The sequence below is a fragment of the Epargyreus clarus genome, unplaced genomic scaffold (genome assembly GCF_041222505.1).
Source record: "Epargyreus clarus isolate Ecla_fem2 unplaced genomic scaffold, WU_Ecla_fem_2.2 ptg000002l, whole genome shotgun sequence".
Lineage (NCBI taxonomy): Eukaryota > Metazoa > Arthropoda > Insecta > Lepidoptera > Hesperiidae > Epargyreus > Epargyreus clarus.
Window position 1 is genome coordinate 6860903 of NW_027332210.1, and position 17669 is coordinate 6878571.

The 17669-nt window shown below is 34.1% G+C and overlaps 2 protein-coding genes across 2 annotated transcripts in view; one reads left to right on the top strand and one right to left on the bottom strand.

Moving 5' to 3' along the window:
* Positions 1 to 90: 90 nt before the first annotated feature.
* mRpL35 (mitochondrial ribosomal protein L35) lies at positions 91 to 886 on the bottom strand. The gene is made up of 2 exons (XM_073078912.1): positions 795 to 886; positions 91 to 643 (listed from the first exon to the last, which is right to left on the bottom strand). Exons 1-2 carry the CDS (start codon positions 814 to 816, stop codon positions 135 to 137), a joined length of 531 nt encoding a protein of 176 aa, XP_072935013.1. The 5' UTR covers positions 817 to 886; the 3' UTR covers positions 91 to 134.
* LOC140744639 (uncharacterized) overlaps positions 690 to 17669 on the top strand; it is a 43230-nt gene continuing 26250 nt past the window's right edge. Inside the window, exons 1-19 of the mRNA XM_073076261.1 lie at positions 690 to 840; positions 1060 to 1231; positions 2602 to 2777; positions 3279 to 3435; positions 3862 to 3952; positions 5306 to 5377; positions 6097 to 6266; positions 6787 to 6913; positions 7578 to 7741; positions 8460 to 8585; positions 8959 to 9031; positions 9556 to 9644; positions 11103 to 11213; positions 12359 to 12476; positions 12933 to 13067; positions 14064 to 14167; positions 15261 to 15362; positions 15985 to 16070; positions 17051 to 17224. Coding sequence (XP_072932362.1) covers positions 1187 to 1231; positions 2602 to 2777; positions 3279 to 3435; positions 3862 to 3952; positions 5306 to 5377; positions 6097 to 6266; positions 6787 to 6913; positions 7578 to 7741; positions 8460 to 8585; positions 8959 to 9031; positions 9556 to 9644; positions 11103 to 11213; positions 12359 to 12476; positions 12933 to 13067; positions 14064 to 14167; positions 15261 to 15362; positions 15985 to 16070; positions 17051 to 17224 — 2120 coding nt within the window. The 5' untranslated portion in view covers positions 690 to 840; positions 1060 to 1186. The remainder of the gene's footprint in view (positions 841 to 1059; positions 1232 to 2601; positions 2778 to 3278; positions 3436 to 3861; positions 3953 to 5305; positions 5378 to 6096; positions 6267 to 6786; positions 6914 to 7577; positions 7742 to 8459; positions 8586 to 8958; positions 9032 to 9555; positions 9645 to 11102; positions 11214 to 12358; positions 12477 to 12932; positions 13068 to 14063; positions 14168 to 15260; positions 15363 to 15984; positions 16071 to 17050; positions 17225 to 17669) is intronic.

Here is a 17669-nt window from a genome sequence, read left to right on the forward strand (position 1 = left end):
GTGTATTGGTTTTTATTTTGTTTTTAAAATTCAATATCTAAAGTTACAAGCATATCAATAATTCCAAACAAGTTTTATTAAAACAAAAAATACAGCTAACATAACTTTAATAATGAAATCAAAATGCAATTACACTAATATTGTTTAGGAGTTTTTCTTGTCAAAGAAAACTCCTCTCTTGTGTGGTACGGGGCATATACGTCATCTACATAATGCTTCGGTCTCTTCCAGTAATTTGTTACCATTTTGTCTAAAAGATGACTTTGTGAGGAGTTACAAAAGACATGCTGACGTAATCTTCTTTTGTTTTTGAGTGTCTTCTTCCACATTTTCTTATTACGACCGCATAATGTTCGAATCCAACCTCCCCAATTCAACCTGAAAAATCTTCTCAGTACTGCTTTTGAAGTCTTCCTTTTGCCTTTTTTAAGACTAAACTTTGTTACTGAACGTACTGGTATTTGTAAAATATTATTCGAAAGTTCAATCAACTTGTTATTATTGATAAGGGAGCCTTTTGAAATACACGAAGGTATATTCAGGTTAGGTTTAACGTTTAAGGTTGTATAATTTCTAAATTCATTTCCAATAATCCTGGCCGCATTGTAATAAGGTATCCGAAGAGGCTGAATAACTCGTAACACTGAAAAAGAAAACCATAACCTCAAAACAGCAGTCAAAAACAAGTTTACACTTATTCGTTATATAACAAAATAAGACTATAATACAGTGATTTATACATTAATAATAGCAGCTTAAACATAAGTATACGTTTTGGTATATCGTATACGAACCAGAAATTGCGCTACGAAACATTTTTGGAAGTTCAAATTTACATTGGTTAGTACAAACAAATGTCAATTGTCAATTTGACAATTACTATTGCTTATTTTGTTAATTTTAGTGTTGCTATACTTGCTATTACTGCTCTCATACTTTTCAAACAACATTTTTGTGAATATTCATTGAATATTAGAAAATATGCTATTTATAATAATTTGGTTGTTACTTAAATTTTCAGTGAATGACAATTATTAATGTGCTTCTTATTATTTTCAGGCCATTTTTTACAATGAAGATTTTGTTTACACTACTATATTTATCTGTATCACATCTATAGTGTCTTGTCTACGTTCTTTAGTCTCTAGTTTTTGACAGACCGAGGGGTGGTGTTAGAGTGCCGAAAATGTATAAATTTACGAACCATGTAACCAATGCTAATTTGGTTTTGGTATGTTTAAAATATCTACTATTTATTTCAAGTTTTATGTATGGTAAAATATCGCTAGCGCAATTTTTGTAGTCATAAATATGTTAAGTAACTTTTGGTATGTTTGTCTTGTTTTGATGGTTATCGTAGTATATTTACGTGTAATTAATTAGTTTAGTGAGATAATCAATTAATTATAAGTTAAGAGAAGTAACAATAACATGTATTTTGTTATTGTTGATCCTTACATAACAAGGTAACGTCATTTTTACAAATAACCTACAAATGTTTCGGTCATAGGTGACAGTCAGCTGCTGTTCTGATATTTTTTGTATTACATACTTATATACATCGAGATATACATTTTTGTATTACATAATTATCTTTTTTTATTATATTTAAATATAAAAATAATACTCATGATCCAAAAATTTGTAGTTTAAAGGAAACAATGTTTTGATTAGCTTTAGAAAGTCTTTTTAATTTAAATTATTGGTAAAATTATGAGAAAATTACTACTACAATATCAATAAAATTTATCGATATTATTTGCTGTGCAATAAATGCAATGCAATGTCCGTTTAAATTTAAAAACATAATTACTATATAATAGGTTATATTATTACTAGGCAAGGGTCTCTTCTCAGAATGAAAATGGTTAAGGTCAAAGTGCAAATTGGTAGACTATACCCCTACTAGTATTCATCATCATCATCATCATCGTCTACCACACTGGCCCACCAATATACACTATATTGGTCCACTTTACACATCTTTAATATCTTTTTTAAATACGGAAAGTGTGTGTGTTACTTTAAATATTCATAAAGGCATAATATAGAACATGTTACAACCTCATTTTAGAATATTGATACAAGTGTGTTATGTAGTGGTAATTGACCCACTTTCTTTCCTGCCTGTAATTGGATTTAAGGCTAATCTTTGCGTACCTGGTGAAAGAAACCATCTGACTGTAATTTGATGTACAAAATAGATCTTACACACAATTAACATGTTATCTATATTCTCAAATATAGTAAACCACTACATGTATTAACTGGAAGCAGTCCTTGCATTTTGGTGGAAGGCTTGAATATTTATTTATTTACTCACATCTTACTTCTAACCTTACTCTTACTTACTCATTGTTTTAATGAAGAGTACAACTAGGACTTATCACTACGACTTACTGTATTTAATACCTGCCCCAAATTTTCTACTTTCACCCGTCGGTAGAGAATGCCGTCAGGCATTAAGTTTGCCCTATTGTATCATAACTTTGTGTGATACAATAAAGAAATAAATAACTAGCTTTAACATTATACTATACATATACATAGATATTTTTATTTCCTTATAGTGAGTTTAATTATGTTTCCTATATTCTTTAGGTAAGAAAACAGTTAAGTGACGGATCATGTGCAGCGCTCATAGTGATGAGGGCGCCGCGGCGTCGATACGCACAGGAGTCGTGCCCCCCTCCGAGACCAGCGGTCAAATCCCGGAAACTCCTGTGGGGGACCATTGGTGCTACAGTGCTTACCGGTGCTGCTGTTGTATACGCCAAGTAGGTTATGCCCACAATGTAACTGAAGAATTATTTCAAAAATATAAACCAAACTACTCAAAATATAGATAATGTCATTCTCATGCTTAAAATAAATGTCATATGTTAATAAAATCCATCAAGCCGTTTGAACTGCAGGACATAACAGAGAACCATTCATACATATTACATACCTATAAACTTAAACACATTTGAAACTGATATATACAGAGTAATACAATACAACACAAGGTGATGTAACAAGATGCAGCACAACACAATACAACAATATGTATGTGAAATATAAAGAATTTTTTCGCAAAAAAGTGTTATATATGTACTATTCAAATAGCATACTTAAAACTCAATTTATTCTCTGACATTATATGACCATATGAGAAACTTCTAGATGTAAAGAATAAAAGATATTTTCAAAGTTAGAAATCACCTAGAAGTTAGCTACATAACTATAAAAACACACTTATGATACTAGAGTTTTTAACATAATATAAATATTTTCAGGAATACGCCAGAAGCGCGAAATTTCCTCGAATCGAACGTACCATGGGCGAATAACTTCATAGCTCTCATTTATCAGGAGAACACGACGTATTGGAAGTTCTCGGTCAACCAGTTTAACAAAATCACCACTGCCATCGGTAACTTTATGTTTGGGAAGGTAAGAAATTTGCGTACATACATACAAAATTGATTTATTTCTTGATAAGTAAATCTGTCCATGATGAAAATATACTTCATTGCTAAATGTACATTTGGATCAGATTTTTTAGGGTGTCAAATAAAGTACAACTTTAGTTAACAACCATTTGCTTATCAAAGATCTATGTTTGATTATTTCTTCCTTATAGACATCTTGAAAATTTTGTCATTTGTAGGCAAAGATCTTGGATTGATTATGCGAATAATAGGCACATTTATTTTTATATAGACTTCAATTATATCTACCAGATTTATCAAAAATTAAATAAAAAAAATAAACATTTTTTCAAAAAATGTTTTCTTAATATGTATATAAAATAATACTTGTGGTAAAATTCAGTGTGAAATCATCAGTATTTTTGCAATATGTCGCTAAAATTTACAGGAAGGCATAACTCCACGAGATTTCCAACAGAGATCTGAACAAGATATAGAGAAGGATGCTGCTAAGGCAGCTGCTAAGAAGGATTATGAACGTAAGATAATATACATCACTCGATTATATTCATTTTTCGTTAGCTAAGGCAGCCCCTAGTCCTACAATAATATTGCACAATACTTTTTATTGTACAATAAGATTGAAAGGCTCTGATTCCAAACGAGCAATTATATTGCACAATAATACGAACTGTACAATGTTTTCGTGTTCAGTTGGAGAATAGTATTGATTGAAAATAGTTCTCTCTATAACGAACCTTGTGAAGTGGCGGTATTGTACCGTGTATTGAAATTCAAAAGTGCTCTGTAAAGAACTTATTTTTAATAAAAAAATGATTCGATTTAAGTAAAAATATTGCGCAATCCTGACCCTACACGATGGATTAAAAAAAAGTATGGTGCAATCTAAATTAAACTCGCTCAAATTTTCGTTAACCTTTGCGCAATTTTCAATATTAACCCTAAATGGTGAATAATATTGCACACTTCGCAATATTGTACAATATAATTGACCGTTTAGGCGGCCTCTATTAGTTTGATAATATTATGCATAGTTTGACCCAAGAAACCTGATTTTATTTATGTTTTTTTTATCTATGTTGCATGCAGTATCTAAGGAAAATTATGAACGTAAGATAATATACAGCATTTGATTTTATTCATCTTTACATTTATAGTAGATATGCTAAGTTTGATGATATTATGCAAAATTTGGCCCAAAAGCCGATTTCATTTGTTTACGGATTTCTATAATACATTGCATGCTTTAAGTTCTATATTTACATTCACAAATAATTTATTAATTTCTTCAAAAAGCAAAATGTCACAATTTTCATTGAATTTAAATGTCTTACTTAACATACTTGTAGAAACTGAAAACCTACATATTATGCTGTTTTGTAGCAACTGATAAATCTATTTTTTTAACTGTTAAGTTATGTCTGTAATTAACATTTTAAATACTGAATTTTCTTTTGTTTATTCTCAAAAAAGCTGCTCAGAAAAAAGGTAAGATTTAAAATTTACATTCAAAACGGACTATCACTCTGTACTGTATATTTCAAGTGATTAAGAAATAAAAATCATAAGAATGCAGAAAAAAATATTTTTTCGAATTCAACTTGCAAATACTTTTTTAAGCAAAATGTTATTGTATATTGCAACACTATCATGGGATGTTAACCCATTCGTTTTCTTTTAAATAATACCAAAAGTACATTTCATTAGATTTAGTTGGCACACTCTTAATAAAAAATGTTAATTGTTAAATAAAATTCCCAAGATTAAACTTCATTACTTATATAATAGAGTCATATACTAATTTCCAAGGGTTAATAATGTTAATATACATAAATGTGTGTGAACTAACTGCATAATCCTTCACCTAACAGTGCCGCCACCTACATTCGAACCACTATACTTTGAGGAGAAGAAAATTGAAACACCAGATGTTGATACACCAGGTATGTACATAAATGGAATACTATGTAATCTCTGTATTGTATACAGACAAGAATATGGATAAAAATGAACAAGTAATAAGGCATTCATTTACATAGATTGTGTTTAGCCGGGAGTCGAAATCAGGAAATATTCGTATTAGATACCACTGACAACAAGATAGGAGATGGGTTAACAAATCGAGGTTACTCCTATAAGATGTACCCCGTAAATAAATTTTAACGAACAATATAAAACAATAGTTTAACATTACATACTTATAGGAATCTACCAGTTTTATCTAGTATTATCGCATCATGCCTTGCTTGCATATGGTTTAGGCTTTAAATAGAAATAAAAAAACATAAAAATATAGTCTATGTGAATCTTCTGTGTAGACATTAAACTTCCGTTAATTTTATTTCTTCATATAAAGACTTTCCATGTTTATTGCACCCGAGATCTATTTACTAATTAGGGCTATACCGCTCTAGCGTTTTCCCATTCTAGCCGTTTGATGGATGTATATCCAGCTCTTAAAAAACGTTAATTTAAACTCTACGAAATGCAAATTTATTTCGTTGCACATGTATAGTAAGAATTTTGGGTAAAAAATAATTCATCAAACTTTGGCAATTGTCCCCAAAAAAAAATCTGTTGCTAATTTATTATTTGCCTTGTCACGACTTAAACCTTGTCTTTCTTCTGTATTTTATTTTTATCTATATTTCTTTATCCCCAGCTACAATGATCCAAACGGACAGATGCGAGCCGCAGAGCCTCCCTCCGATCAAGATCACGAAAGACATGGTGGAGTTGGAGCACGATATGCACGAGAACACCAAGATCGCTATCGACAACTACAAAAAAGCCACGGAACACTGTCACAGCTATAACCGGGCGCTGTTTAGAGTGAGTACGCTTTCTACACTCATACTAGGATCCGTTCTATTGTAGGTGCATTATACAAACACCCAGACCCAGAAACTAACCTAAATTCATCATTTAGATATCTGTCTGGCCGGGGATAGAACCCGGGATCCTCTGCGCGTCAGATCGGTATGGATACCGCTTAACCACGTGGGTCGACAAGTATAAGTTTAGGTTTAGTGTATATATCATCATTTAGCCAATAATAGAAATCAAAATCATCATAAATCCTTGACCTATTTAATGTCCTGTCTAATAATAACAGCAGTGTGAAACGCTGCTGTGTTCTGGTTTGAAGGGTGTGGTAAGGAAGACTTACTTTTCAGAAGGCGTTCCAGCTTAATTAACCTTGAGGTTAGCGGCGCATCTATGGCCAACCTTTGACAGAATCCAAGGTTGATTACTGACATCCATGAGTGATTGTGATTGCTTACTATTAGGTGAAATTCACGATCATTTTTTACCTTACTATTATAAAAAAACATACTTTAATTCGTTGCAGGTGGTAGAAGCCTCCTTAGACGATTTAGACAGGAAGTTCTTCTCAGCACTTCAAGGGGCAAAAAATGAAAGGGACACCACTATAAAGAAGGCTAAGGAAGCTTCAGCTAAAGCCAAGTGTGCTATCGGTAAGTGTACAGAAGCCCATAAACAAGGTTGTGCATTCTCTATGTCTCACATACGCGCACATCATACACGTACACACGCACACTCACACATACATACTTACACGAACATACACATATACTCTCATACTTACACGAACATACACACATACTCACATACTTACACGTACATACACACATACTCACATACTTACACGCACTTACATACATACTCACATACTTATACGCACATACACACATACACACATACTTACACACACGCACACAAGCACACACACATACGATGTGCAGTCAAATACACATGCTACTACTTTTGCAAAAATACAACACACGAACGCACAGGCATATTATATTATATACTGTACATATTAGCTTTTACCCGCGGCTTCGTTCACTGTCAGGGGTCAATGACAATAGTTGTTTTTTTTTTGTATTTTAGTTTGAACAGTATTTTTGTTCGGGATAAAACCTCTGACACACTTTGTATACTAAAATTTCAATCAAAGAAACTCCCCTTCGCATTTATAATTATTTAGTTAGGATTCACTCTACGTACACAGGACATTCGATCATACTGCACATACATATATGTCCTACAATACTACATACATACTACACACCGCACAACATACTAAAGGCCTTCTAAAACCCGTACCCATTCTCGCAGAAACCCTTGACCGTATGATAAAGGCCGGTGTTCAAGCCCCGCCGGAGAGTGTGGCGGCCACTCAGCGGTACATCAAGCAGTTTAGGGCAGATCTCAGCAACGCAGAGTTCGCTTACAAGGAGGAATTCGATAAGGCTGTGCTTAGCGACAAGTATTGGAATAAGGTGAGGGTTGCGGCTTCTGATGTTTAACGGAGGGATATACAGGGTGAATTTTTCAGATAGGCCTTCAGGGCCACATCCTAAACTAAAATGATTTAAGCGAGAAATGCTGAAAGGGGTTACGAGGCCGATTTTGATAAAAAATAAACTGTATCATTCGTTTTTTAAAATATCTTTTTCCCTAGCCGGGAATCGAACGAGTTCATTTTGAAAAAATACGTCCTCTATATTATTCCACTATCTGATAGTGTCGCTTATAACGATCAAATTTCGGGAATTAATGTTATGTGACAAATTAAAGGAAAGGGAATCTTAAAATTGAGGCTTTGTTTGTCTTATTTATAAATATATTAATTTAAATAGATATGTAAATTAATTAATTAATTTAAACTTTAGTATGTCATCACTAAAAAAGTTGAAAAAAAAATTTAACAAACAAAAACCGACTTCTATGTCACTACAAAGTAAAAAATAATTCAAATAAATGTTAGTTTAGTACAAAGATCTGAAGTCCGCGCTCAATATATTTCGTTGGATAAACGGCGTAAACAGCGTGACGAATATGACATAGAAGTCGGTTTTATTATATTGTTAATTTTTTTTTTAGTTTTATTTTTCTTATTTAGTTCAGACATTTGATTATAGGCTGACATTCTTTTCAGTGTCTTCTGTTTTTGTGTATGGTTTTTTTTATCATATTGGTTTTTGAATTATTCTACAGGTAGAGGCAGCTCGCAAGGCCTATAAGGAAGAACTTGAGATGCTGTTCCCCGGCATAGATCTTAGCGCTCGGCAACTGGACATCCGTGGAGACACCGATTTACTCCTCATGTATACGTTGAAGCAGGTGAGTACTTAATAAAGTACTTAAAATTTTATGTTCCGTAATAAAAATGCTAAGGTTTTAAAGACGATTTATTGCTGCTTTTTGTAATGTTGCAAATGATGATGAATTTTTCATCTCAGATAATTATGTAATAGAGAAATATTTATTTACATCTACGGATATATTTCGTGTCAGAGAAAAAGTATTGCCTACTTAAATACTGTCTAGCACCCCACATTCAACATGTGAAGAAATAAATGAAGTCTCATAAAGTATTGTAACGGTTTTCTGCAACTTCCTTCAAGAGATGGCGCCACAGGATTCTAAATCACGCTATCGAAGTTTTATAAAGGTTTTGCATACAACTATTAAGATAACTTACTTTTGGTTTCAGATCCAATATTTGCAGAGTGAAATAGCCGAGATGCAGACTGTCAGGGATCTCAAAATGACTCGGGCTATTGAATGTAAATGAACTTTAAGTATTCTCTAAGGTAGAACCCTTTCTGGTTTGACTCCAGCGGCCACACCTATTTCTATTAACAGGAGTATTAAGCGCTGCTGTGTTATGGTTTGAAGGGTGTAGTAAGAGAGACATACTGTTCCGAGGCATTCCAGCTTAGTCCTCAGGGGTAGCGTCGCATCTGTGGCCGACCTCAGGTAGTAATATCTAATCCTATCTGGGATTGATTACAGATGTCCATGGGCGACAGTAGCCACTTACCAGGTGGACTGCTTGCTCGTCTGATATTCCTATTATATAAAAAAAAACAACTTAAATAAAATACCAACATTCTCAAGCATGTATAATAACCTATGCAGAATAGCAGTAAAAATTCTTAGCCTATTTAAAAAATGCTACAAGATAGTGTTTAAGGTATACGTCCATTACTGATGTATTTAATTTTAGGAAATAGGTAATTTTCTACGTGATTTTTTTTTTAATAATTGCAAGTTTTAAGTTAGTAATTGTATATTTTTTTATTTCTAGGTCACGACGAGAAAGCCCTCATTGAGGCGAAGGTCGAAGACGAAATCAAAAAAGAGAGACTCCAAAAAGAGAAAGAGTTCCAGAAGAGAGTAAGTTTAAACTTTTGTTGAACAATTCCTTTCTTATATCTATATCTTATATATGTTATAGTCAAAGTCCGATACACAGTCTCTTCGCGGAAGGACTGGTTTATCCTAGGTTTGGCCAAAGCCATCAGGCAATCCCCGAAATACATTTCAATTTCGCCCTTTGCCTGAAGTATTTTTAGTCAAACCCAGGAGCTCCTAACTTTTCAGTCAAACGTCGAAAGTAAATTATTCTGTTTCGGTTTTGGCCTAGTCAATCCTAGAAGCGACTGCAAAACTCGGTCAAACGTTGATCTGAACATGTTTAAACAGGTTCATAATGTCTCTCGCGGTGTTCCGACCGATTGTTTTGTCATTTCATGTTCGTTCATTGAGCGTGCGGGCGTGTAATTGTGTAAAATTGAAGATGAGTGAGGTTAGGTTAGGTTAGGTTAGGTTAGGTTTTTTTAAATTATTAAAACAATAAACATGAAAATTTTAAAAATGTTATTTTTTTATACCTAATCTTACAAACTAACCTCCGTATATTCCAAAGCATTTATTTATTTATTTTATACTTTATTGCACATCGTACAAAAAGTACAATACGCCTAATGCCACACGGCATTCTCTCAAAGCATCTCAAATATAAAAGTGAAAATCACGTAAGCTGACCAATCAGGTGTCAGAACTGGCAGAGTTAAGCGGTTCTTAAGACTTGAAAGCTGCTTAAATGATAAAATGCTTCCAAATATACGAAGATAAGACACTTCATACCTATATCGGAGTTTGACTCGTCAAACCCCGATTTAATAAAATTGTGTTTTGACGTTTGCCTGACCAAATTAGTCTCTCCCAGGTTTGACGAAAATTGTTTAGTCAAAGGCCGAAAATTTACATTTCTCTGTCTGACCTGAGGATTGACCAGTCCAACCTAGGAGCGCCGGAGCTTCGGAGTTTGCCTATAACATATATAAAATTCTCGTGTCACAATGTTAGTGCACGTACTCCTCCGAAACGGCTTTACCGATTTTCACCAAATTTTATATGCATATTCAGTAGGTCTGAGAAACGGCTACTATCTAGTTTTCATAAGGGTTGTTTACCCTTAACATTTTTTTATTTATATGGCAACACAACGTTTGCCGGGTAAGCTAGTAATTTATATATTTACAATTAAAGTAATGAGCAATAACAATATATATTTTTAAGTGCGTTTTTGATACTGTGTTGATTTAATAATACTGTAAAAATAATCGTGCGTTGAAAGGCTCGTTAGTACTAACGATGACGTCATAACATGATGAAATTCTAGATTTAAAGAATACTTTGTAGTATTCATTAAATTTATTTATGAGATAATTATTTTTGTAAGTCAAAAGATGGAGCTGGTATAATATGTTTAGTAGATTTATTTTATTCGTATGCATATGTATGTAATACTTTTATTTATTTGAAAGATGCCCTTTTCATTTATTTTAGAGTCTGGAAATTCAAGCAGAAGCGAACAGAAAACTGAAAGAACAACTGAAGAAGCAATTTGAGATTCAACAAGAAGTTTTACAGGATCGGCTCGCTAAGAAGGAAAAAGAGGTAAAATTTAACAAAATATTCCTGTTATAAGATAACCTGAATTTTGAGTATAGTGACTTGATCAATTTAAATAGATAAAATCGACTCTACGGGTATATTATTGATAGATAAGATTAAGGTTGACGGATATATTCTTAAAAGTGTTCTAACTTAGACTTTTCTTAGGCTACCGATTCATATAATACTTCTTATGATTTAGATAATAAATATTGAGACAAATTTAAATTAAATAATGAAATTAATGATTAAGTACCTGCTTGTTTAGAAATCGAACCCTAAATATGAAGTGTGGCAATCATCTTATATTAAAAAAGATCTTGTTATTATTATTAAAAAAAAAAAACAAAAACAGCCGACTGTTTAATAATAATTATCTGAAACGGTAAGTAGTCTATGTTACTCCCAAAATTTAGACGAAACTAACGACACCTCGTATGTTAACATTCGTGAAACCGTTTCGGCTGTAGCGTGCCAAATGATGAGGCATACATACATACACTTAAAAACATTACCCTCCAAAGCCTGATAAAAATTGTTAATAAATTTATTATACAGTTCAAATAGGCCTTTAGAGCCAAATCCAAAACTATAAGGATTAGCGAAAAATGCTGAAAGGAGTTACGAGGCCGATTTTGATAAAAACTAACTGCATCATTACTTTTTTAAACTATCTTTTTTTCCTAGCCGGGAATCGAACGAATTCATTTTGAAAAAAAAAATACACCCTCTGTATTATTTCACTATCTGATAGTGTCGCTTATAAGGATCAAATTCTGGGAAGTAATGATAAATGACAAACGAAAGGAAAAACCTTAATTTTAAGAAAATACATATTTTTTCATATTAAATTGACACAGTTAATTATCTTTAACTGACTACCTATAGAAGAGAGGTTATCTATTCGTCGCGTACATCTACACTAATATTATAAAGAGGAAAACTTTGTTTGTTTGTTTGATTGTAATGAACAGACTCAAAAACTACTGGCCCGATTTTAAAAATTCTTTCACCATTCGAAAGCTACATTATTCACGAGTAACATAGGCTATATTTTATATGAAATATATTTGATAAATAGATTTTGAGGCGGTACAAAATTTGCCGGGTCAGCTAGTATTTTATGTTTGGTTTGGTGTGATTTTCAGGTGATGGGCAAATTCAGCAGATCGGTATCAGAGCAGGTGGAGAAGGAACGTGTTCAATTCAAGAAGGAGTTGGCCGCTATGGCCGGCAAGTTGAAGGCTATCGAGCAGACGCTTAAACGTTAGTATTTTTGTACGGTTGATAGGTTTTGTCCGAGATTTGTTCGTATAGACTGTAATATGTTATGTAAGTCTTCATATTAAGAAAGTAGTTTCTGATTGTTAATTTGTTTAGTTAATTTAATAGTTGTAATTTAGTCTGTGAGTAATATGATTCTTACTTTTAGGTTGCAAATATATATTTTCGGGTCACCTAGAATTGTAATATTTAACTTGAGTGTATTTGGAATGGAAGTTCATCTTAGATTGATCGGACTATTTTCATGTTATTTATTACAAAATATAATTCTCCTCCTATAATCGCAGGTAGATAAAATTAATGTAATCTTCAGTTTTAACTTTGCTCATAAGTGTGATACAGAAAGTTCAATCGAAACTAGTCTGCACATATTATTAGCTGATGCATTTAGAATCATATGGGATTGTTTCTTTGTTTATACTAAGTATTGTGTTACAGAGAGGGCGAAGGCCGAGGCGGAAGCGCGGCGCTCGCAGTCGCTGTGGGCGGCCGCCGAAGCCCTATTGGCCGCCACCCGCAGAACTGTACCGGAGACTAAAGTCGATAACGAGATTAAAGCGCTGGAGAAAGCTGGTAAGTGGGCGTTTCATTTGGTAAAAAAAATATAGGTAAAAAATTATAATGTAACGAAAAATATATTAATGAGCTTTTTCCGTAGTTTCTTGTCAGATCTTTTACGGAGATTGTGTTTTGATATGAATAAATTAAAATTTGAAATATCGAAGGATTTATTTTTGAAGGGTAGGACCCGTTGTGGTTTGACTCCGGCGGCACCACCGCCACATCTATTTCTACCTCATAATAGCAGTGTTAAGCGCTGCTGTGTTCTGGTTTGGTAAGAGAGACATACTTTTCCGAGGCATTCCAGTTTAGTTCTCAAGGATAGCAGCGCATCTGTGACCGACCGTAGAAATATCTAATACTATTCGGGGTTGATTACAGATTTCCATGGGCGGCAGTAGCCACTTCCCACTGTGGACTGCATACTCGTCTGCTACTCCCATATTATAACAAATAAAAATAAAAACTTTCTGCCTATTAATAGCATTGTTTTTAAGGACCTGGACGCACCTCCTGATGAGCTGAGTCTTGCTACTTATATATTTCAAAAATGGTTGATTCGAATTTATGCATATCATATTAAGGAGGTCCTACACCTTACGTGACAACGTGCTCCTAATTAGTACTACAAAGTACTGCCTAACTTTATTTAAAAATTAAATTGACACTTAAAACAATCTTAAAAAATAAATAAATGAGCCCCATAAGATTTAATAGTGTAAGATACTATTTTTCAACATATATATAGTCCGCGCCAAACTGCTAGTCCTTTCTGAAGCTCTTGTGAGGAGGTGTAGTCATACAACTTGCTATGGCGACGTGATTCATTTCTATATTTAGAGCGGAGAGCATACATATTAGTAGCGGATTGTTGCGAAGTAGTTTTAATCCTAACTTAATAAATACTAATTTGATCCTGAACACTCAAGATCTCACTCAAGATCACACCCAAGATCAGATGGCTACATAAGTGTATAACAATATATTCCTGCTTCATGTTATTTCCAGGTAAAGACGACAAGCTAGTCCAGACAATCCTAAAGGGCATCCCGCAGGACGTTAGGGAAAAGGGAATTGTGACTGAGAAGTCACTTCGGGAAAGATTCGATAAAGTGAGTGTCTTACTTAATATTATGGTATAGTCTGGTTCATAATTAGGTGTCCAAAATGTAAACAAAGAAATGTCAGTGTCAAAATTCGATGACAGGTATTGCAAACCTTAACAAATTAACGAGAAACGAAAACTTTCACAAATTTCAACATAAAACAAAAACTTAATAACTGCACACAATTTAAAAAAACGCGCTATGAAAACTAGAAAAAAATTGAGTTCGATCACGATCACGAAAATGAATAATATCAACTACGAAACTTAAAAATGGCGGCACAAAAAATGTTTTGGATGCCGATTGTGTGACCATTATCACAATTTAATTTTCTCTCATAAATCTTGTTTTTTATTATTATTACTGTATGAAATGAAATTGAGTCAATATAAATATTGGCAAATGTGAATTGATTTTAATTTATTTAGATTATTATTTTATTATCGATGTATAATTTAATATTGTCAAAAATAAGAAACTGCCATTTGACACATATTTTCTTGTGTTGACCACACATTTGTTTACATTTTGGACACCTAATTATGAATCCGACTATAGTTATTTAAGTGTAATATATACAATAATATAATATTGGCATAAAAACATGAAAAGGTCGGGTTACCTATCTGAACTGGGTATCCTAAACTATGTTGGTAAGTTCGTTCGTAGCGGCGCAAAAGGGCTCAATCCCTTTAAAATATAAAATCACAATTATACTTAATATGGCATTTGGTAGGCAAAATGTTCGCGTTTATATAGAAAGTTATGTTTTTTTATTTTGCCTATGTTATGCATAGATTAGTAAAGATAACTCACTCCTAACAAGAAAATGTAAACAGTTTTGAGAATTGAAAAGTTGCGTAAAAATTTTTTGCCACGTGTCCGTGCTAAAATGTCCCTAAAATATTTGAAATTATTTATTTATTATGTAAATTACGCAGTATTTATTTGTTCGTAAATTTTCTCTAAAAATGTTTTTATTTGTCAAGAATTCAAAAAAAGAACTTACTAATAAGCCGTTTGTGACTTCATTCAATTTCAAGGCGGCGAAGTATCTTTACTAATTTATGATGTAATGCCAAAACATTTTTGTTTTTAGTTGGAGCAGACCGCAGTGAAAGTGGCTCTTGTTGGTCGCGACGGTGCCGCCCTGCCAGTATACTTCCTATCTTGGTTGCAGTCTAAATTGCTTTTCCAGAAGGTAAATCTATTTTTTTTTCTTTCCCTACATTAATTGTATTACTGTGTTCTACAGTTGAGAGGGTTTAGGTCGCTATCGTAGACTTTACTCATCTAGTTTTGGAAATGTAGGTTTCTTCATGTTATTTTTCTTCGACGAGGAAAGCACGTCGTGCTATGAAAGTTTGTATGAAATTTAATCTCTTTATGGGTCATGATTGACAAGTAATAGTACCTACGCACGGTTATGATTATTATTATTATTAGTATTTTATAATATACGAGTAGCAGACGAGCATGCAGTGCACCTGATGGTAAGTGGCTACTGCCGCCCATGGACATCTGTAATCAACCCCAGATAGGATTAGATATTCCTACCTGAGGTCGGCCACAGATGCGCCGCTACCCCTGAGGACTAAGCTGGAACGCCTCGGAAAAGTGTATCTCCCTTACCACACCCTTCAAACCGGAACACAGCAGCGCCTAACACTGCTGTTATTAGGTAGAAATAGGTGTGGCGGTGGTGCCGCCGGAGTCGAACCACAAAGGGTTCTACCACCTTCAAAATTATTATTGTCAACATAAAACACGATTTGTGGCAGATGACATAATGAATGTTAAATATTTTTGTTTTTATTTTCCAGTTCGCCGAAATACCTAAAGACGAATTGGACAACCTACCAACGGACTTTTCTCAACTAGACACTTTTGACATTATTCAAAGGGCGAGGTGAGTGTTTCTGGATATTTCAAATTTTAATTTATAAACTTAAAATCCAACCACTTGTTCAAACAAACCTTCGTTCACCGCTCGACAGAAAAAGGCTTATTTATAATAGCTTATTATAATATTCCGACTCAGTAGTAGCATAAGAAAAAATATTGTAACTGACAATTTGTAAGTGCCTTCGTAGGCCTTAGGGTTACTACCTGTAGAATTTTCTCGTACATAAACAGTTAAAATTTGTATTTTGCTTTATTTTTGCGAAAAATAAGGTCGCTAGGATCAAACAAGCAGTGAAATATGTATGTTATGTCAGAGTTAGAAAAGGTTGTCAGGACTAGACAACGGAAATACGTATATGTTTTAAAAATTCCGTTAATTCTTTTTGAAATCAATATCATCTTTCCTTATGTTCAAATCTCGTACATATTTGTACGAGGTTGATAGTATTGTCGTATCTCGTACGAAAGATCACTAATCTCGGATTTTGTACGAGTATTCTCGTACAGTTGGCAACGCCGGCGGGTCTATACAAAATGAATATATGTAAACGAAGTACCTTTGGTTATAATTTAGTTCACAGGTTTTATATAACATTAATATTTTTTCATGATAAAATATGTTAAACTCAATGTGACATTTTATAGTAAAGATAGTAATTTCATAATTTGTGAATTTTTAGATTAAATGTTGTTTCTCTATATTTATTACTATTACATGTTTTATCATTTCACTTAAGATATTATTTAATTTAAAGATATATTATAAAATAACAAAGTAATGTAAGGGTACACTAACGCAGCTATGTACCCATAGGCGAGAGCGGGTAACGGCCAGGTGCGTTGTTCCGCGCTGTCTTCGTCACGCTAATATCTATAATTTGCTATTGCGACGCGTTTCGTTTCTATTTTCGGAGCGGACTAACAGTTTGGCGTGGACTCTACTTCGTTTACATATATTTAATTTCTTGACGTGACGTCTACCAGATACCACATGGACCACGGCGACCTGCCCGTGGCGCTCCGCTACGTGAACCTATTACAAGGTGCGCCGCGGGCGGTGGCGCGCGACTGGGCGGCCGCCGCGCGCGCGCACCTCGAGACGCGCCAGGCCGCGCTCGCCGTCATGGCGCACGCCTCCATCGCCGGCCTGCTCTACATGTAGACCCCATGCGGAGGCCCAGTGTTGTCGAGGAGTGCAGGTAGTATATGTAGGGAACAGGTCGTCATTATGATACATGCATAAATAATAAACACACTACCATCAAAATCATAGTCGCATATCTAAATAAAACATATAAATGCAATCAGTCACACATACACATATACACACACACACATACACGCACACACACACACGCACACACACACACACACACACACACACACACACACACACACACACACGTAAAAGCCCATAACAAGAATAGATGCGTATAGAATTCGAGACATGCCAGGCCGCGCTCGCCGTCATGGTGCACGCCTCCATCGCCGGGCTGCTTTACATACAGAGGGCTTGTCTACGAACAAGGATGCTTTTAAGGACAGGTAGTATATGTAGGGAACAGGTCATAAACACGCGCACTTCCAACAAAATTACAACCGC